We start from the raw sequence: 21,349 nt of genomic DNA on the forward strand, positions 1-21,349 counted from the left end.
CCAGGACGTCCTGCACTGCCTTTCTCCACGAGAGTTCTGAGCACGACACGAGAGCAAGTGCGTGAAATGACCTAGGGCGTGCGATTTATCCGCCCGAGCCAGAGGGAGAGCAGTGGGGCTGGCAGGCCCGTTTCTGTTGTAGGCTCTACTGCAAATCGGGTCCCTGAACCCTGCTGTTTCCTCCAGCTTTGGTTTCTTCCTGGCCCCTAGCGCCACCTCCTGGAACTTGCAGGCACTACACCGACTGCTCGCTGGTCTCTTTTTCAGGATTTCAACCAAATTCACCACCAGCTCCTCTTCCGTGTGCCCCACCCACACCAGCCGGCTCCCCTAGACCAAGGGTGCCAGCACCTGGCGGTGGCCATGTAGGTCAAAGAAGAATGTGTCGAGAAGCAGCTCGGATCCTGATTTGGTATTTGGCAAAAGGGGGTGGGCTCCCAGCCCTCGCTGCCTCCCGACTTGTGCTAAGGACAGTAGGAGCAGCGGCCCCATCCCAGCAGCAGACTCATCCCCACCCGGGGAGGTGCCGCTCCTGAGGGTCCAGGAGGTCCTCCTCTGCTCCCCCACCCCTCCTTCCCCAGGGCACCCAGCCCTGCCCTCCCCAACACGTGGAGGTGGGGGTTGGGGGCCCGAGCCCCAGGAAGGAAGAGAAAGAAAACCTTTCAACTATTAAATCTGTTTAGTAAAGACAATTTTGCTCATACAAAACAACAGTATACAACAGTCTGAGTGCTGGACACACCGTCAAGAGTCGAAGGAGGCGCTGTGGGCACCCGGAGCCCTTCCCCGGTGACAAGGACGCCCCTGGGTGCCCTCCGCCCCTGCCCCTGCGGGAGGGAAGCGGGAGTGCTCCTGCCACCTCCTCCCCAGAGGGAGCGGGACAGGGGCCTTGGCACAGAGAGCATCTCCCCCGGCTGCTGCCCACCAGCATAGGGGAGGCCCCCGCCCCCCCGGACCTGGACACGCCAAGCTGAGCTGTTTGGGGTGACGGCAAAGTGGCTGGTGGGCAAGGGGGCCAAGTTGGAACATCTTTGGTGCAAAGACTCCCCCTCCACCCGCCAGGCCACCAGGTGGAAATGTGAGGAGGACCACGGTGGCCCTGCCTTTGCCCACGAGGGGCAGCTGGCCGGCGCCCCCAGAGCCCAGCAGCCGCCCGTGAAACGCAGAAGCTAGCCAACGCGGCCGGCCCGGGCTCGCCTGTGTGAGCCGGGAGGCAGCCCGCTGAGAAATGGCTAAAACTTTACGGGAAATAAACAAGAATGGGTTAATCGTGGCGAGAAGGGGAAGGAGAGAGGTCGTTCGGCAGATCAGCGCAGGGGGGGACAAGGGGCTGGGGGCGTCCAGTCTTCCTGGCCGCTGTGCCCGTGCCCAGGTCACTCCTCTCTGCCCCCCGGGACGCGGCTCGCAGGGGAAGGCCGGCGGGGCCGGGTTCAGGATCTGGTGGGCTTCCCAGGCACTTTGGCAGGCTCGAATGGGCAGGGCAGGCCCAAGGAGGAACAGGGTTCTTGAGCCACAGCAGGGCCCCTCCTCTGCAGCCCTGCCTGCCCTGGCCCCGCAAACGCCAGATCGCGGGCACAGATCTGGGCCCTCACGCACGCACACGCAAACACACGCGCGCACACACACGCACACGCGCACGCACACTCACTCCTGTCTGTCCGGCACACCGGTGATGCCTGAGGGTTCCAGAAGAGGAGGTGGGTGCCATCCTCCCCCAGGGTGGCCCTGAGTCCCCAGAACGCCGGGGACCCCAGGCTGTCCTGAGGAGATAGGAGGGGAGATGGGACAACACAGGGACACTCCCCACAACGGTTTCCACAAATACCCTTAACTAACAAACCCCAAACCTCTGCAGGATGCAGAGAGGAAGGGGTCTGGTAGGAAGGGTGAGAAGTAGGAGAAAGGACAAAAAAAAAGAGGTTTCATAAAAATTCCAGGTCAAATTACTGATAAAAGACTGTAAAATGAGCACAGGTTCGAGAGCACCTTGCTCGCTTCTCTGTGCAGCCTCCCAAACCTCCCAGCCTCTCCCCCCGGAGTGGCCAGAACCGAAGGCCGAATCCGGCCGCCGGCACAGTTGGGGCTCCACGCGGCTGAGGAGAGGAGGTGGCAGTGGGCAGTTCTGTGTCTCCGCGTTTAAAAAACACATCTATGTAGAGAGTTATTGCTTGTCCTCCAGCGGGGCGGGGGCCCGAGGCTCAGTGGGCCAGGGCTGCAGCCTCCAGGGCCCGGGCCTTCTTCCGCCTCTTCAGAAGCAGAGGGTTGGACGCATCTTCGATCTTTTTTATCTTGATCTGCTCGTAGTCGACGCGCATGGTGGCCAAGGCACTGGTCATCTCCTCCTGGGGCGGGATGGGAGATCGCAGCAGGAAGGCGCAACGGGAAAGCCAGAAGACGAGGAGGACAGCAGGCAGAGAGACACAGGAGATGAGAGACAGGACAAGGGCAGGAGGAGGGCAGCAGGGGCGGAGCAGAGAGAGAACACGGCCCGTCAGCGGGTCCCACTGCCGACAGCAGCCTCGCCCCAGCGCTGGGCAACAGAGAGCCGCTGCCGGGCTGCTGCTGCTGCTGCTCTCCCAAGAGCCCCCCAAGTGAGCCCAAAAAGAGCACTGGACCAGGAGTCAGGAGACCTGGGTCTGGTCCATACCAGCCAGTTACCAGCTGCATGACCTTGAGCGGGTCACTCCCCTTCTCTGCAACATGAGGAGATCACACCAGATGGCCTTAAGGCCAGAGACGCAGGGAGCACAGGCCTTCTAAGAACAGCCCCGGCAGAGCTGGGCGGGAACGGAGTGCTCTGCCCACGACCCGGTCGGGGAAGTGGCTCAGGCCACTGTTCTTGTGGGAATGGAGACAGCCCCAGGGTGAGAGGAAGCAGAACCAAACTCTCCCCCACCAGTGCCGCCCCTCCCGCCTGGGCGCCCCCAGCCAGCTGCCCACCCCACCCAAGCCCCTCTCGCCCGGAGGGGCCCCTCACCTTGACGTCCTCCCACCGCTCCTTGTCTTCCTTCAGGACCCGGCTGGTGTGCAGTGGGGTTTGAGGGACCTTTGTCGATTGCTGAGGGGAGAGAAAAGGGGTCCGAGTGAAAGCCTGGGACAGGCAGAATCCTGGCTAAGGCCACGTCCCGAGGGACAGTCCGCTCGGACCTGGACCCGGGTCTCCCCGGCCGGCCAGGCTCACCATGATCCAGGGGTGGTTCATGAACTCCGTGATGGTCATCCTCTGCGTGGGCTCTGTTTTCAGCAGGTTCCGGATGAGCATCTTCACTGCAGAGTGGGACACGAGCAGGGACAGCTCAGGGGCCACCCTCCCTGTCCTGCTGCTCCCTCCAGTTTTCAGGGGGAAACCAGGCTCAAAAGAGGGAGACTGACCCAGGAACCAGCCCCACAGACCACTATGGCTTCACCGCGTGACAGGCCCCACACTCGGGCAGGACACGCCCAGCAGGTGTGGGCACAGGTGCAGACAGTCATACCCCCCACGAGACGGATGCCCGCACGCGTGCACATGTGCACACGAATGCCACACACCACGCGCACACACACGGGCTCTGCCCCTGGCCCTGGAAGGCTGGGTTCCTACCTTCCTCGGATACTTCCGACCACTCTGGGTTGGGAAATTCATACTGGCCCATTCGGATGCGCGTCTTCATGCCCGGAGAGATGGCGAGGCCGTGGTTGGAGTAGAAGGGGGGGTAGCCGCACAGCCTGCGCCAAGAGGGGGAGGAAGCGGGAGACAGCGCGTGTTACTGAGGGGCCTGTGCTGGGAACGAGGCGAGAAACAGGCTCTTCTCCTTGCAAAGGGCACAGAGGAACGGGCTGGCCGACGCAGGCGCAACATACGAAGCTACGGACGGGACCCCAGAATGCAACGTACCAAGTGTCTGGCCACACACCCTGCGGCCCGTTAGCCAGCTATACCCGCCATCCAGCTGCCAGAACCCCCTGGGCCCTGAGGGAAGCGGCAGGCAGGGGAGTCCCGGGGAGTCCCCCGTCCACGGGGGACAGCTGACATTTGCTTCTCCTCGTCCTGGAGAGGTCCAGGCCTCCCTGTGCCCGCCCGCCCCTTCCCGGCACACTCACAGGATGTACATGATGACACCCAGGGACCACATGTCACAGGACTTGTCATACTTCTCCGGGCCCAGCACTTCCGGAGCTGCAAACCAAAGGCCAGTGTGGGTGAGCCTGGCCCTCGGGCGTGTGTGGACGATGCCCCCGTCCCAACCTTCCAGCCCAGCGTGAGGGAGCAGCAGCTTGGGTGGAAGGAGGAACAGCCGTAACCCAGCTTGGGGCTGGAAGGAAAACAGAACATTCTCCCCCAAGAGGAACCGGGAGCTAGAATCTGAAGGTTAAAAAATTCCCGATGGCCGGGCGCGGTGGCTCACGCCTGTAATCCTAGCACTCTGGGAGGCCCAGGCGGGAGGACTGCTCGAGGTCAGGAGTTCGAAACCAGCCTGAGCAAGTGCAAGACCCCCCATAAATAGAAAGAAATTAATTGGCCAACTGATATATATAGAAAAAATTAGCCGGGCATGGTGGTGCATGCCTGTAGTCCCAGCTACTCGGGAGGCTGAGGCAGGAGGATTGAGGCTGAGGGAGCAGGACTGCTTGGAGTCCAGGAGACTGAGGTTGCTGTGAGCTAGGCTGACGCCACGGCACTCACTCTAGCCTGGGCAACAAAGCGAGACTCTGTCTCAAAAAAAAAAAAACAAGAAAAAAAAAAAAAAGCCCTGAACTGCATGAGACCGTCAGACCCACGCTACCCATTTAATCTGACAAGCATGTTTGAGAGCTTACTCTGTGCCCGTTAGCTGAGGCTCTAGAACCAAATCTGGGTCCCAGATGCCACTGAGAATATGATGGAAGCGGTGGCTCTTCTCAGGGAGGGTGCACGTGCACGCAAAATCCTGCCCGTGACCTCAGGCAGAGAACTGCCTACAACGTCTCGCTCCCAGCTCAACTCTGCCAAGCCCTGCTTCCCCAGGCCTGATGAGAGCAGGCCCCATCAGAGAGCGCCAGAAAAGGAAGGACATGACTCTGCTAGGACGTGTGGCCCCCCAAGAGGAGGGCTGAGGAAAGTTCTGGGGGAAGCCTCGGTCCCTGGGCCTCCTCTGGACTTACCCACGTAGTATGGCGTATAACAGGGAGTGGTCAAAGAGTTGTGGCTGGTGGTTTCCTTGGCAAAGCCAAAATCGGTGAGTTTGAGAATGGCATTGGGCCTTTTGGAGGTGTATAGGAGATTCTCGGGCTGCAGGAAGAGAGATAGATGAGTAACAGCCCTGCCGGACCTGCGAGGGGCCATGAGAAACCAAAGGGTAACTAACAGCTCCTCCCTCCCTCATCCATCCCACAGCCCAGCCCCTGGGAGGTGCCAGGTCCCTGGCTTCACAGAGCCTGGAGGTAAGAGACTGACACCGAGAACCGAGAACCGGCAGTAAATTCTTCAGGGACAGAAAGGCCGGGGGGGGGCGAGTGAGAGGCTCTGGTTGAGGGCTGAGTGTGGCCAGATGGGGCTTCGAGCCCAGTTCTGTGGGTTTGCCCGTGGGCAGGGAGAGCAAAGCCCTGCAGGGCAGAGAGCGGCACACGCAGGTACCAGGCCTGCCAATGTGCCCCCACTGCATCGGGTACGGGCGTGTGAACAGCGGGCACCTTGACGTCCCGATGGGCAATGTTGATCGAGTGCAAATACTGGATGGCCTCGCCGATGCTCTTCATGATTTCTGACGCTTCTGCAGAGGGCGGCATGGGGGAGGGGGAAAGAAAGTCACAAAGTTTCAAAGCCCGTGCACGGGGCCACACCCATGCGGCCTGAGGACCCCAGAGACAAAGATACCAGGAGCTGCCCTGGGTGGCTGAGGATCACGCCCTCCCTGGTGGCTGCGTGCCGAAGGGACAGCAGCCTCGGTGTCCTGCACAGGCCCCTTGGGCCCCTGCCGCCCCACCTGCCCGAGCCCGTCCCCACGACAGACCCTTTCTACCTCTTTCCGTGAACGCCTGGTCTCCTCGGTCCTGGATTCGGCTGAAGAGCTCTCCTCCATCCAGACTGGAAAAGAGCCACAGTGAGGGCTGGGGACACGGCCGCCCGCCGCCCTCGCCATCACCCCCAGAGGAAATCAAGCATTTACATTTCGGCTTCAGGGTCCGTGCCTGGGCTGTCCTCAGCGTGAGGCACCCGGGCGGGCAGTGGGACGGGCTGGGCCAGGACCGGAAGGGCGGGCCGCTTACCACTCCATGACGATGAGCAGGCACTTCCTCCCCGCGTACAGGTTCTCGTAGACGTCCACGATGCGCACGATGTGCGGGCACTGGGAGGCCCGCCAGTGCAGCTCCACCTCCCGGCGCGCCTTCGGGCAGTCCTGGAGCATCTGCAAGCCAAGCAGCGCCTGGTGACTGCACTGTCTCCCCAGGGGAGCTGGCACTGCCCCGGAGGGCTGATCCCAAGCCCTGGGCCCACGTGCGCTGGCCTTTCCACCGACACTCCACGAACCCCCACTCCCGCCAGCCCCACCAGCCCCGGCCACTCCGTCTCCCGGATCTCGCGGGGCCTTTGCAGCTCCTTGTCTGCTCCGCAGGACACCTCACTAGGACCCCTTTGGGGACCTTTTTCCAGCTTAGGCCACGAGATCTATTCTAGAAGGCAAGTAGTCATCAGGTACTAGAAGACAGAGGGTGGGGGTGGGGGGTATGAGGAGAAAGACAGACTGAAAAAACCAGTACAGTGATGGGAATCGGCCTGCAACAGAGAGACTCCACAGTCAGTAGGAAACGGACCCCCAAGATCACCCAAACCCAGCGCGCCAAATCTAGAGCAATGTTCTATCTACTTCTGTGGTGGACTTCAATCAACCAACGGATGGCCTTGGGAGTCAGCCAGATGTTGGTCTGAATCCCCGTTCTTACTAGATTTGCAAACTTGAGCAAGTTTCTTAACTCGCTGAGCCTCGTTTATGTCCCCTCCTCTTCCCTGGACCAGGAGCTGGGGGACTACAGGAGGCTGGCCTCTCGCCAGCCTCAGGGGCTGAGTCTGGACTAGGGCAAGCCAGTCTCGTTAATCCTAGTCCTTTTGGTGGTGACCGGCTTGGGAACAAGCCTAAGACCCAACTGGCCAAGAACTCTGAAACAAATCTGCTGAGAGTTCTCCTAAAGGGAGCACATGGCACCTACACCTCGCTCCTGTGTGTGGCACCTGGGCCCACAGCAGTCACCTTGTTGCCAGTAAGGGGGGCCAGCCTACAAGGATAAACCAACACACTGAGCAAGGCCACCAGGAGTCATGGCAATGCCCTGGACGCTTGCTGTTATCACCAAGCATCCCCTCAGGACTTCTTTTTGGTAAGATTATAGACTTTTTCCTTGCTGTTTAAACTGCTTTTAGTGGGATATTTTTATTGCTTGGAGCCAAAAGTATCCTGATTCACCCCTCCTTTGTAAAGTGGAGGTAACAGCTTCCATGTCACAGATTTGTTGTGGGGACTAAATACAATATTTCTGCAAAGCACCTAGCAGAATACCTGACGTGCTCACTAATCACAGCTGTCATTTCTGTTGCAGAGTGCCTGCTAAGTGCAGGGCACAGAGGCAGAAATGATTACGATGACTCTCGCAGACTACCGTCTCTATGGGAAGTCAAGATTAGCCCTACATGGTACACACTGCGCTGCTCTGGGCATGTACAGGGCTGGGGTGTCAGGGAGACCTCCAGGCAGGGGAACGGTGGAATCGGGCACTGACTGATGGAAGGGTAGGGTTGGGGTGGATGGCTGATGCCTCAGGGAAGGCTAAGAGACTGCTGGAAAGTGTCTGAAGCTTGGTGAATAAGATCACATGGCCAAGATGGAGCCGGTTACAGAGGGCAGAGAAAGGCAAACACAGAAATTTCCAACACTAAAACTGGCATGCATTTACACCGGGCTTTTTCTGACTGTACAATCTTTGCCCTTTTACAGGATAGGGAAACCGTGGCTCAGAGAAGCAGCACGCTCAAGGCTCAGCTTCTGGGGAAAGGCAGAGCCAGGGTTAGAATCCAGGCCTGGCAGACGCCAAAAGCGCAAGCCTTTCCACCATACTGCCCGGCTTTTACAAGAAGCTGGAGGCAGAGACTTCTCAGTTGGACTTTGCAGAGGCACTTCCCAAACAGGTACCCAGGAGGAATGAACCACTGGATAGCTCAGTCTCTCCTGCAGAGTGGGCTGGATGGAGCCAACAGGTGCAGGAGGCAAGTGCCCATGGTGCCACACTGCCACCTTGTGGCCACCTGATGGCACTGCACAGGTCCTGAGTTGCACCCCTTCCAACTTCACTCATCTGGATGGACCAGGAAAGAAGTTTACTTATAACTTTCCCACGGAGCAGGAGGAGACAGTGGCCAATTTCACTCCTATGTAATTCAATTCGACAAGCAGTTACTGGGCTCCCGCTACTAAGGGCCATGCACTGTGCTGAGTGTCAAAGACCTAACAGAGGACTCCTGATCTGAAAGAGCTTAGGCTAGCAAAGGGGGCCAAAGAAGACACAATGGGAGGTAGACACAGAAAATGCCTATAATATCGTGAGATTATGTGCTGTAAGACTGCTACGTTCAAAGGGTTCAGGAAGGAGCAGCCAAGCAAAAAAAACCTCTATCGCCCCCTACAGGCACACAGGAGCAGTGGCCCGGAAGGGAAGAATCCAAGTTGTCAAATTCACCCAGAGGCAGCCAGAGGTTGTGGATTTATAATCAGGAAAGACCTGGGCCCTGGTCTGGAATCTGTTGAATTTCTGTTTGCACAGCCTTGGAGAGGTCATGTCTCTAAGATAGGGGTGGTAATACCTGCCCAGCCTCTGCGTCACAGAGCCATGTGAGCATCTAATGAAATAATACCTCTAAAAGTACTTTGTGACCAGAAAAGCAGCCATCACTGTTAACCAGTAGCATTATTGCCACAGCACAGGGGGCCTCTCCATCACCACTGAGTTGAGCCTGGAATTTGCTTAGGTAACCAGTAAAGTCACCAGCAAGACTGCAGGCTGGGCTTCTGTCTTCAGTCTGGTGACCACCGCCAGGCCATCAGCTCCCTGCTCTCACCCAATCAGAGCTGTGCTGAGTGAGGGTGCACCAAGGCCCAAGTCCAAGTACACACTCCTCCTCAGCACCCCCCGAACTCAGAGCACTCACTGCAAGTCCTGTTCTTGGAGTGCATGGCACTAGGCAAAAGAGAACCTGCATTTAAGAAAGGCCGGGTTTACCCTGCACTTCCAGGCTTACACAAATTCTTCACCTTTTAGAGGAGCTGAACTGATGTAGCACAGCGGCCCTCGTCAGTAAAACTGCATTCGATTTTGTGAAACAATAAGCTTGAAGGTGCTACAGAAACTCTATCTAGCTTACTTTTCACTTTGAAGAAATTCACCATTTTGCATATTTATGCCTTGTTATCTCCTCAACCTGAGTTTCTAAAGACAAGATCTAACCTGATTTCTGTTTAGTCCCTCCCCTCAGCCAGTGGTTAAGAATTCCTGCGCCAACACCTCTTGTCCTGTTGCTGCTTCTCCCTACTCAACCCCTCCCACGGGGGTCCCCTGTCACGGAGGCCTATCCCCAGGGTGCTAAAGTAAATCATTAAGAGTGGTACTTTTAATTTCTTAGAGAAACTCAGTAAGAATTTCCCATGAAGACTGGTCATTGACACCCAGCCAGGCACATGTTTCCAGAAATCCCTGCCTAGGTATGAAAATCCACCCAAGCAATGAAAGCAAGACCTTCAGATTGGTCAGGGGGGCCGGCTGGCGTCACAGGGCCAAAGCGGCCTCACAGGCAAGCGTGGGGCACAGAGAGCCTGCACAGAGGAAATCAAGAATGTGCTAATCTCGAGCCCAGGCTAAGTAAAGAACAGCAGGGGAGGTGGCCTGCGCTTCAAGCCAGAGAAGAAACAGGGAGAGAAGGCAGGATTCCTAGGGCCCTGCCAGGGGCCACAGCTCGGGGAGGCGGCAGGTCCAACCAGCAGCCAAAGCTGCTGCCACTCTGGCATGGGCAAGGGCAGTGGAGACCAACAGGCCCAGGCCCACAGCGCCGGGGCCAGAGTCTAGAAGGAAGAGCCTTCCCACCGAAGAGCCACAGGCCTCTAGTCAAGGAGTTCCTGGGAGGGATTGTGAAATATTTTGAGCTCATGCTAAGCCTAGAACCAATATATTGTGACTTGCCTCAGCCCCGTGCAGTTTGTGCCTGAAATTCTCCTCCACTACAGGAAAGGTTCATTGTTGCATGTCCCAGGCTACAATGCAATGGGCAAGGCCCCCTGCCAACTGTGGCAGGGGCGGACACCAGGCCACAAAGCCCAGTGCCTGGAGAGGAACCTCTGCCCAAACTGGGTTCCATGCTCATTCCTGCCAGGGCCTAGAGGACAGAGGGACAAGCACCCTCCCGCCCCCAATTCAGGTTGTGCATGGTCCCCCTTGTCACCCCTCCATGAGATCTTCCACCGTGGGACCACACGAAAGCCCAGCCCAGTCAGAGACAGGGAAAGAAACGGGGAGCTTGAGTCTGAGGGGCTGCCCGCCAGCAAGGCAGGTACAAGGACAAGACTAGGAAGGAGAAGCCCCAAGGATCCCCCTTCACAAACTCCACTACTTACTAGCACCTGGGAAAGTTTCTAACTCCTTTGTGCCTCGGTGTCTTTATCTGTCAAACAGGATAACAGCAGCCCCTACCCTCACGGGGTTGCCATGTTAAACGCGTTAACACAGGAGCATTATTAGCCAATTCCAACGATGGTGCCTGGCACATGTATTATTATATCATTCTGCTCCCCACTCCCCGCGCTAGAGTCCCGCCGGGTGGGCAGCTGGGATCCCACCACACCCACTTCGCTTGAAGCGCTATTAATAGCTCTAGGCACTGGGGGGGAGGGGGCCCAGGACACCGGGAGGGAAAAGCTGGCTTTGGACTCCCAGCTCTGTGCTCTCCCCCCGACCCCACCCAAACTGGACAGCTGGGGTCAGGGGCGCGCATGTAGGGAGAGAAGGAAGACACCCCCTCCCAAGACAGATTCTGATCCGGTGCCAAGAGGGACTTGAGAGTCTGAACCAGGCGCTGCGCGTGTTGTCAGCGTGTGGTGTGTGTGGTAGGTGTGCGGTGCGTGTTGTCACGCCAGACCTCCTCTGCACGCCCGGGAGGCGGCCGTGGGGCGAGCACTCGCCCGCCGCGCCATGGGCCAGGGCCACCCACTCCTCCCCCTGGACACAGACGCCTCTTCCGTGCCACGGAGGACGGCCAGCCCGGTGCTCCAGGGGTGAAAGGAAACGGGGGGCCTGGGAGGGCGGCTGCTGCGGTGGGTCCCAGCACCCCCCTCAGCGTGGCGCTCTGCAGGCGGCCGGCCGAGGGGACCCAGCAGTGCTGTGTGTTAAAAGGCTGCTGAGTGCTGCGGCTGACCCTTCGACAGCACGGCTTCGAACCGCGGGCCTGCGCGGGCGCGCTTACACGCGGGCTCTCTTCCGCCTCTGCCACCCGAGACTGCGAGAGCAGCCCCTCCTCTGCCCCCTCTTCAGCCTACTCAATGGGATTCTCTTGATGCTGCCCAGCTAGCTCCATCGTGAGAACACAGTATGTAACACAGAAAACATACAAGACCTGTGCTGACCAGCTGTGTTATTGGTAAGGCTTCCGGTCAACAGCAGGCTATGAGTAGTGAAGTTTCGGGGAGTCAAAAACTGTATGTGGATTTCTGACTGCAGGGGGGGGCTCGGCACCCCCCAACCCTTATTGTTAAGGGTCCACTGTACTTTGCATGGTCTCACACCTCCCACCCACTCGGGGAAGGAACAATGAGAAGACCCATTATTGAGCCATTAGATCAAAGCCTTTCAGCCAGTTGTCCCTGGCAGGTCTGGAATCTGAATCTTGCTCTGGGCTGCTCCTAAAGCCCCCTTTCCAGCACCTCATGGTGAGGCAGAGAGTACAAAACCTGCCCAAGAACTGTTTCACAACGTCAACAGCCAGAAATCGAGGCTGAAAAGGTCTTCAAGTATAAGCCCTTCAATGTTGAAATTCCACTTTTAGAATTTTACCCTAGGGTACTAATTACAGATGTAGCTTTGAGGATATATAACATGGTGGTTCATGCCTGTAATCCTAGCACTTTGGGAGGCCAAGGTGGGAGAACTGCTTGAAGCCAGGAGTTCAAGATAAGCCTGAGCAAAAGTGAGACCCCATCTCAACAAAAAAAAAAAATTTAAAAATTAGCTGGGCATGGTGGCATTCACCTATAGTCCCAGCTACTTGGGACGTTGAGGCAGAAGGATCACTTGAGCCCAGGAGCTTGAGGTTAAAATGAGTTATGATGACACCACTGCACTCTAAACAGTGTGACAGAGTGAGACCCTGTCTCAAAATGAAAAAAAGAATATATATATCCCAATAATTATTGACCTTAACTAGAAATGGCAAACCAACTTAATGCCTAACAACACGTAATAGAGATTGCTTTTGTTAAAAGTGAGTTTATGCATAAAATTTATAGTCATTAAAATGGTGTTTCAGAAGAATATTTAATGGGGAAATGAATTTCTAAGTGTCTGTTAGATTGTCAGTCACCATCACTTTCACCATCTAGAGTAGCACCCTATTTTTTTCTTTTGCAACACAAATCCCTATCTGTAATTTCCTTAAATTTGCTTATCAGAAAGTATGTGATAATAAGTGAAAAAGCAAGTTACAAACCCTTAAACCCAGGTCTATATGTATACTTATTTACATCTGTATATAACTATTTTCTATATACATACAAACACACACACACATATAAAACAGTAAAGACATTAATATTGAATAAATTATTAATAGTAATTATCTCTGAGAGAATCTCAGGTGATTTAATTACCTTTATTATATCTTTATTTTCTAAGTGGCTTACAATTAACATGTGTTACTTATTAAAGAGATAAGCTTAGCTCTCCAAATTTTCATTGGTGGGCAGCCATGCACACCCCCAGGCCCTGCGGCCAGGGAAGGGATCTCCCTGGGCTTCCAAGCAGGGAGCAGATCTGGAGCCAGACAGGGCCACAGAGAGGAGGCATACAGCCCTTGATCCCATCCTCAGAAAGTGCCACCACCAGTCAGCAAACACTTGGGGTGCCTGGCGTGTGCCACACACTGGTTTAGAGGGTGCTGAGGATATCACAGAGAACATGACACACAAGGCCTGTGCACCCCACGGAACTTTTAACATTTTAGTGTGCAAAGTACATGATAAAACAGTTCAAAGAAAATATTTGTTTCAATTACACATTGTAATTTGTACCGCAGAGGAAAGAAACAGGATGCTGCCACAAAAGTAGCAATGGTGGTAAGACAGAATCTCTCTCATCTCCCAAAATCACAGAGAGCTGCTCACAGGCTGGAGAGAAATGCCACTTCTCATCTAGCCCAGCTCAGGAACATAAGAGACAGGAGAAAGATAAAGCTTGGTGGAACTACTGATTTTCCTCTCTATGAGGGGGAAGAGATTATGTCCCCCTTCTAGAACCTCTGCTCGATGAGGAGTGACCGATGGTCGTCCCCTGGAAACTCATCTAAACACATCTATAACAACACATTCAAAAGCCTTAGAAGGTAGGCAAGATAAAAGGTATACAGAAGTACCACACTGCACCCTCTGTGTTGGTGCACACGTTGTATGCTTTGGCTGGGAGGTAGAAGCAATTCTGTTTGTTACTGACTTTCATAAGTAGGACGGGAAGCCATCCCCACCCAAAATAAAGCTACAACTTACAATGGGGAGTCCCAGCACCAAAAGCCTTAAAACGATCATGCCACACTGCCCAGAAGGTGGGGCCTGTCTCCACTGAGGGCCACCACAGGGGCAGTCACAAAAGACGAGAAAAGACGTTCAATCACAAAAAAAAAAAAAAAGTCAAGAGTCCTAAAAGTCATACTGCAAATAACAAATTTTTTAAATGTTTGCAACACATGTGGATAAAAGGCTAACTTCACTCTGGCAAATCAATTGTAACAGATTAACAACCCAATATAAAAATGGCCAAAGGATAAGAACAGGCAGTTCAAAGGAAAAGAAACACAGATGGCCAAATGAAAGATGCTCTATGTAACTCATTAAAAGAGAAATGTTTATAAAAACAATGATAATCATTTCACAGACTGGCAAAATGTTTTAATGTTTGACCAAAATAAAACTCCTGGGTTTATGTAAAGATTTGGGGAGAAAAGACACTCTCTCACATGTTTACTTGGTAGGGATAGAAACTAATTTATTTTTGGAGGAATTTGACCATATGTACCAAAATTGTAAATGCTCAAACAATGGACCTGGTAATTACCTAGTAGGAAACCCTCCTACAAATCACATTTATAAAGCATTTTAGTGGCAAAAACTGGTAACAACCTAAGTGTTTACCAATAAGGGGCTGGTCACACAAATGACAGCAAATCTATACAACAGAATAATGTGCACCCTTGTAACAGAATGAGGCAGCTCCTCATCTGCCGCGGCGGGAAGAACAGGATGTTGTTAAATGGGAAAGCAGGCAAGGAACAAGATACTCTGGATTTATCTTTAATATTCTATTGTTTTTAATGAAAGTGCATTCATGTTACTTAAGTAACTTTCAAAGTATATTCATAGAGACAGGAAGCAAACACACCAAAAGGTTAATTAGTGGTTAATTATAAATGGTAGTAACACGGGTGACATTTTCTTCTTTTGTGCACTTTTTAAATTTCCAAAAATAAAAAAAGGAACGTATACTATACGTGCTGAACAGAACGTAGATTGTAATTTCATTTGTGTGGTTTTGTTGTTGTTACCATTATTATTACTATTGTTTTTAAGGCAGAAGGGAGATGACATATGAATCTGTGGCTGCTTAAAATTTTTCTAGAGGAATGTACCAAAAAAAAAAGTTAATGTTGACCACTAGAGAGTACGTACTAAAGGGAAGTGTGTATTTCACTGTTTTTCCCTTTCGTTTTATACCTTTTTGTATTGTTTGAATCTTTACCATCTGCATAAATTGTTTTTCGAAACGTTAAGCTGGCTCAGACTCTGCAGTGCGGCACACTGCATGCAGGTCTTATATTTCTGAACCCCTGAGACAGTGACACGGTTAGATGTGCCCAAATGAGGCTCACCTTCCTGCTACGGAAGGTGAGCAGAGAGAGCGGCTCTCCCGCTGTCCACGGGAGGAAGCGGGGCTGGTGTGACCCAGAGCAGGAGGGTGACACTGCTGATGTGAGGTCTAGCATCTTCCCAGAGGCTGTGACCAAGAGACGCTAACTGGTGACCCGAGGCCGCAGACCAGCCCTGCTAACCACTGCTGACTTATACGGAGGTGAACACTGCACACAGTGGGGGTGTCAACCACTCAGGAGTCCTAGGCAGGAAACTGAAAGATGGGGGACAGAGATATTTCTGTTTCTTTCAGGGGATGATTATGACTTTGAAAGAAAAAGAGGAATTTTCATTTATACTGCACTGATCAGATGCCAGGTGTACCTATTACATATAGAAAACACCGCTACATTTAAGCCTCCCACAGCCCTACCAGAACAGAGTCGGTTGCTGGCTCCATTGTACAGGTGCAGCAACCGAGGCCCCAGGAAGTAACCTGGCCAAGGCCACGCGGCTAGTAAGTGATGAAGCCAGGAGTCAGCCCGAATCCAGACTCTAACCTCCAGGCCCTTTTCCTCACTACAAAGGAGGCTTGAACAACTTTTAAACCTGAGCTTAATAGTAGTCTACTGCTGACCCGTTTTGTCTCTCCTGTCCCCCGCCCCCACTCTGTTCCCAGACTGCCCTATTTACCCGTGCATCCGCCAGGCCCAGCGCAGAGCCTAATACAGAAGACTCACAGTAAACACTTAGTGTCTATCAGAAGGACTTCACAGGCTGTCACTCACAAGACACAAGGCACCTTTCCCTAGGAGACAACACAGACGGTAGGAAGGAAATACACTAACCTCTCCTACTTGGCTGTAAGCTAAAATCCAAGTGGCAGGAAGAAAAATACCATGTTCTTTGTAATATCTCGGTATGACTTCAAAAAAAATCCAGATTTGGGCAAATCAGAAAGAGGAGTTGAAACGGAAGGAGGTCGAGAGCACTGCTTCTGGCCTAAGCAGCCCCCGTCAACTTGACCCCGTGCAACTGCCAAAGCCAATTTAAAAATTGTAATTCCGGCCGGGCGCTGTGGCTCACGCCTGTAATCCTAGCTCTTGGGAGGCCGAGGCGGGCGGATTGCTCAAGGTCAGGAGTTCGAAACCAGCCTGAGCAAGAGCGAGACCCTGTCTCTACTATAAATAGAAAGAAATTAATTGGCCAACTGATATATATAGAAAAAAAAATTAGCCGGGCATGGTGGCACATGCCTGTAGTCCCAGCTACCCGGGAGGCTGAGGCAGAAGGATCGCTTGAGCCCAAGAGTTTGAGGTTGCTGTGAGCTAGGCTGACGCCACGGCACTCACTCTAGCCTGGGCAACAAAGCGAGACTCTGTCTCAAAAAAAAAAAAAAAAATTGTAATTCCAAGTGATAAATGCAATCGCATCTTCATCACCCCAACTTAGTGGAATGAGATTCCTGGCCATGTAGACCTTAATCAACAAATCTCACAGGAGGCGGAGGGGAGTTGAGAGAGAAAGCGGAAGAAGAGAAGGGTCCTACAGATCAAGAAGGCAGAACATACACACACACACAACACCCCCGCACACAATTCCACATGCCTGAGACTAGAGAACAGCTGGGTGAGGAGAGAAGGAAAAAGAATCAGAAGATAATTAATTATTGTGGTAACATATGGGAGAATTCAGGCATAGAGAGAAGACATGAACCAATCTCTACATAGCAAAAATGGCCAGACACAAGATAGAGCTCAAGTCACCTAACACAAACAGGAGGCTGTCTGGGAGAGGCAGGTTAAGTCTTCTGCCGAGAGCAGAGTAACTGATAAATTCTTGTTTTCCCTTACTAAAGACATCCCCTCTCGCATAGCTGAAGGTACAAGGAAGGAAACTGTTACCGAGCTAAATTCTTACCAGGAAGAAAAATCTGATAAATTATGTTTAAACACACACACACACACACACACACCCCTCAGTTAGCAAAAACAATAACAAGAATACCACATTGGGAGGAAGTAACCTTGTCAACTTAGAGTTCAAAGTAGGGAAGGGGAAAAAAAACTGGGGACAAAAACAATTGTTTAGCCTAGATACTTCAAGAAAACCAATATTCAGATGTTGACACAAAGGAGAAAGAAGCATGGGCAGAAATCCCAAAAGGGTAATAAGCATTTTGAAAGATAAGGCCTAAAGCTCTAACAAATGAATTCTGACCTTCTCCGACACAGGAATCCCCTGGAGGAGAAGCCAGGAGGAGGCGGCCACAGATGGTAGGGCCACAGAACAGAGGGGACCGATGAGCTCAGATAGTGAAGGACGTGTCCAAGGACAAGAGCAACTGCCCGTAAGTCAGGACAGACCCAAAGACAGTGGCTTGGCCTCACAAAATAGAACAAGCAGAACTTGTGAAAATGCCAGAGCTACTCAAAGCATGCCTTCAAGCTAGAAGAACCAGGGAAGAAGGGGTCCCTGATGGAGACAAAAGCTCTAATATACAAAAAGGACAGAGAACGGGAATGTTCTCAAGTACATTCCATCTTTTCTATCTCAAGAAGAATGTTCTTCAGGCTATAAACATTTGTTCAGGTAAACATTTACTTTCTCTTTCTCTCTCTCTCTCTGTCTCTCAACCTCAAATCCAAGCTAGACCAAGAGCCAACCTAAAACCACCCAACTATGACTGAGTAAGAAGATCCCAAGCTTAGAAGAATCACATCCCAGGATGCAGAAGGGAACTCTGGGCGGACTCCAGAACCACGCCGGGCAGAGGAGGTGGGCCACGCTTGCTTCCTGGCCACACGCACGCCCTTGGTACCTGCTCTGCTCCCGGCACCAGACTAACCACTTGGGGCTTCAGGGGTTCACAGTCTAGCTAGGAGGGAAAAAGAAACAATGTATACACAAAAGTGTGAATATATCTGACAACTAAGAGGGTGTAAGGGACTGATTTGGCATTTTTGTTTGTATAAAGGGAAAGGGATAAATAGGATAAACTGCTCAACTTCCCATCTGTCTCTGGCAAAGCTCTAGGACAAATCATGAACTGGACCATCACCACCCAGCCTGGGCTCCTGAGAAGCCACGGCAAACTAGCCTCACGTCCTTTTTAGCACTCGCTAACTTACAGACCAAAGGAATGCCAGACACGATAGGCCCTGACTTGTAAAAGGTGTATGGACAAAGTCTCCTGCCAAACCTTTGGGATGACAAAGAAAGAGGGGGTGAGATGACAAAGCATTTAGATAATATTTGCAGTTGTTACAAATGACTGATAATGAAGTGTTGTTTAACGGACCCAGGACAGGCAGCTGAACAGGCAGCACCCAGCTAACCTCACTGCCCCCTCAAACGTGCTCCTGGATTTTAGTAAATAGCAATGACATCACCACCTAGCCAGGCTCCCAGATATAAATCTCGAAGTATTTATCCTCAGCCTCCCTCTCCCTCCCTTACCCACAGAACCAATCCAATTTTTTTCTGGAACAATCTCTCAAAGGCATCTTCCCTTTTCCTGTCTTGTTACCACTTGCTTGGCTGAAGCCCCCTTTTATCTCGTGTGCTGTCTGTCATAGCAGGTTCCTAGATGGGAGACTTACTCTGCTCTAATACAAGCCAGTCACCTTCAGAAACACACATCTGAGCAGGACATTTTCTTCCTTAAACATCTGCGACTAATGGGATAAAATCCAAATTCCTTAACTGCCTCTTACCCATATCATCTCTACCCTCAGCTCCCAACACATGCCCTATATTTAAGCTAAACTGAACCTCAAGACCTCAGACAAGCCATGCCTTTTCACAACCCCAGGTGTTTGTATCCTTCAAGAGCCAGCGTGCAGTGTCACCTCCCCCGTGAAGCCTCTCCGACCACTTCCAGGCAGGGTCAGCTCCTCTTCCCCTCTGTTCCCACAAGAGTCTGGTCAAACTCCTCCTCCAGCACAAACCGGTGTTATTTACAAGACTATTCCTCCTCCTACTGTAGACCATGTACCTCTTGGAGGCTGGGACATGGTCTTGATCATCCTTTGATTCCAAATCCTAAACCCAATACGTGGCATATTTGCTTAATGACTAAAGTCAGAGAACACATCCAGTGACAAACCAAGGAATGCAGTCCCTGGCTTTGGTATTTTACCGAAAAGCTGCCTGAAGACATAGCAGACAGAAAACTTATCAAACTCACAAGTGACCAAACAAAGCTGGGGTGGGGGAGACAGTCTGTGATCTAGGTAGATTTTTAGAAGATCACCATAGGAGAAAATATGGACCGAAACTAACCAAAAAGTCATCGACAATAACGCAGGATGGAAGAGATTTTTCTCAAGCCGCATTCGTACGGTATGAGTGAGAGCAAGGGCTCCCAAGCCAGTGCCTGAGGAGGTCCCAGTTCCCCTATGAACTAGCTGTGGGGCCCTGGGCAAGTTTCCTAACCTCCTTACACCTCCAGTTACCTTCATTGTAATATGTGGATAATAATATTAACTGTACCTACCTCATAGGGTTGTTGTATGGGTTAATAATAACAATGTAACTGCACTCAGAATGGGTGCCTAGCTCAATAAACTCTTTTATTATTGTTGTTACAAGTTGTTTCTAAGTACAGGAAAGAGGTGTAAAGCATTGTGGTTAAAAGCAAGGGCTCTGAAATTACACTGCCCCAAGTTCAAACACCAGCTCCAAGCTTAGGAGCTGCCTGACCTTAACCAGTTGTTTCACATTCTAAACCTTCATTGTCCTCATCCATTAAATGGGGCTTATAACAGTAGCTGCCAAAGGTATTCACTTTAGCATTATTTCAAATTGAGGGGAAATGTAAATAAACTAAATATCTATTAATAGAAAACTGATCGAATCAATTATGGTATGTGGAATAATACGCAGTTATCAGAAAGAATGAGGTAGATCTAGATATACTGAAATCAAAAGTTCTTCAAAAAGATATTCTTCCATGCAAAAAGTAAGTTGCAATTTGATATCCGTAGTCTGAACCCATTTTTGTAAAATGTTTTTAAAAGGAAATATGTATGTTTGTGTGTGTGTGTGTGTGTGTGTTCGCCCATACTTTTGTAAACACAGACAGCTCTTACTTTGCACACCAACGCAGACCATAAAAATAGCCATGCAAAGCAACCTTATTCATCAATGGGGAAAATTACGATTGTTCTGTGACCTTTAAAAATTTCTATCAAAACATTAAACACTCTCTTACTGTCATTATACATGAGTAAGGCGATGAAAAAATAGTAAAACTAGGGTTTGCTTTCTATACTGTAATTTAAAACATTGGCATCACTGAGAATGCGTGTTCCATCTCTTCATAACAAACTTACCCAGAGTGGGCTGAACACCACTCACTTGCCTTCTTGATGGTGAGCGCACAATGCGGAGGAGCATCTTTTACATGCTTTCACAGCTATCACACTCCTCAGTCTAGATCAGTTTCTAGCATTTTATCCTCTGCACTTTCAGTGTTGTGAAACACCTCCAAGATTGCCTTTAATGCAGAGGGGCTTTTTTCCCCAGTGTCAATTCCTCCGGGAACTTTCCGTCAAAACCACTCTGCCCATTTATGTCAATGTGTCACCTTCAGTAAGTTCCCCTGGTTGCACACGTAAAGCCTTGAACAAGGGCAGTGCCAACACAGTCAGCTATTTATTCTATAATTCCGTTACGTTTGGCTCAAATTTCACTTCCAGCATTACCACACTTCATTTCTTTGCTGAAATTTCATCTTTGTTGGCCAATACCCTCCATCATTGTCCAGTTTTGTAAAATGTCACGAGTTTCTCACTAGGACACAAGGAGGCAACACAACTATACATTTTCCTGTCTGTGTGTGAACGGAACAGATGGGCAGTGACCAATCACCATTAGGCTCTTAAAGAAGGAGCACGATTGGGCACTGAGCACAATGAGCATCTGGTATGTATACAGTGATTGGTGGACTGAAGAGCCAACAGCAAAGTTTGTACTATATGCAACTAACTACTCAGAGTGAATTTATCATGGCAACTGAAGTTTGAGCCAGGTTGTCAGAGAACTGGTGTTTTTTAACTAATCCATGGCAACTGAAATTCATGCAGATTAGAACCATGAAAAATTGGGATCGCAAAGAATGTAATCTGGCAGTATATAAATGAAAAAGCTATATTCAGCTATATTCAGGAAGAGCTATATTATTTAAATTTTTTTCTCAGTGACTAGGTTCTACACTTTGATGAGTGTGCCCCCCCGCCCAG

The 21,349-nt window shown here is 51.5% G+C and overlaps 1 protein-coding gene across 1 annotated transcript in view; it reads right to left on the reverse strand.

Moving 5' to 3' along the window:
* Positions 1–660: 660 nt before the first annotated feature.
* Positions 661–21,349, reverse strand: part of MAPKAPK2 (MAPK activated protein kinase 2) — a 45,418-nt gene continuing 24,729 nt past the window's right edge. The window contains exons 2-10 of the mRNA XM_020284317.2: positions 6,229–6,368; positions 5,982–6,046; positions 5,653–5,732; positions 5,125–5,251; positions 4,084–4,159; positions 3,584–3,708; positions 3,182–3,267; positions 2,978–3,058; positions 661–2,342 (exon numbers count right to left, since the gene is read on the reverse strand). Of these exons, the coding sequence (XP_020139906.2) occupies positions 2,199–2,342; positions 2,978–3,058; positions 3,182–3,267; positions 3,584–3,708; positions 4,084–4,159; positions 5,125–5,251; positions 5,653–5,732; positions 5,982–6,046; positions 6,229–6,368 (924 nt within the window). The 3' untranslated portion in view covers positions 661–2,198. The remainder of the gene's footprint in view (positions 2,343–2,977; positions 3,059–3,181; positions 3,268–3,583; positions 3,709–4,083; positions 4,160–5,124; positions 5,252–5,652; positions 5,733–5,981; positions 6,047–6,228; positions 6,369–21,349) is intronic.

Source organism: Microcebus murinus, chromosome 23, assembly GCF_040939455.1.
Source record: "Microcebus murinus isolate Inina chromosome 23, M.murinus_Inina_mat1.0, whole genome shotgun sequence".
In the NCBI taxonomy this organism is placed as follows: Eukaryota; Metazoa; Chordata; class Mammalia; order Primates; family Cheirogaleidae; genus Microcebus; species Microcebus murinus.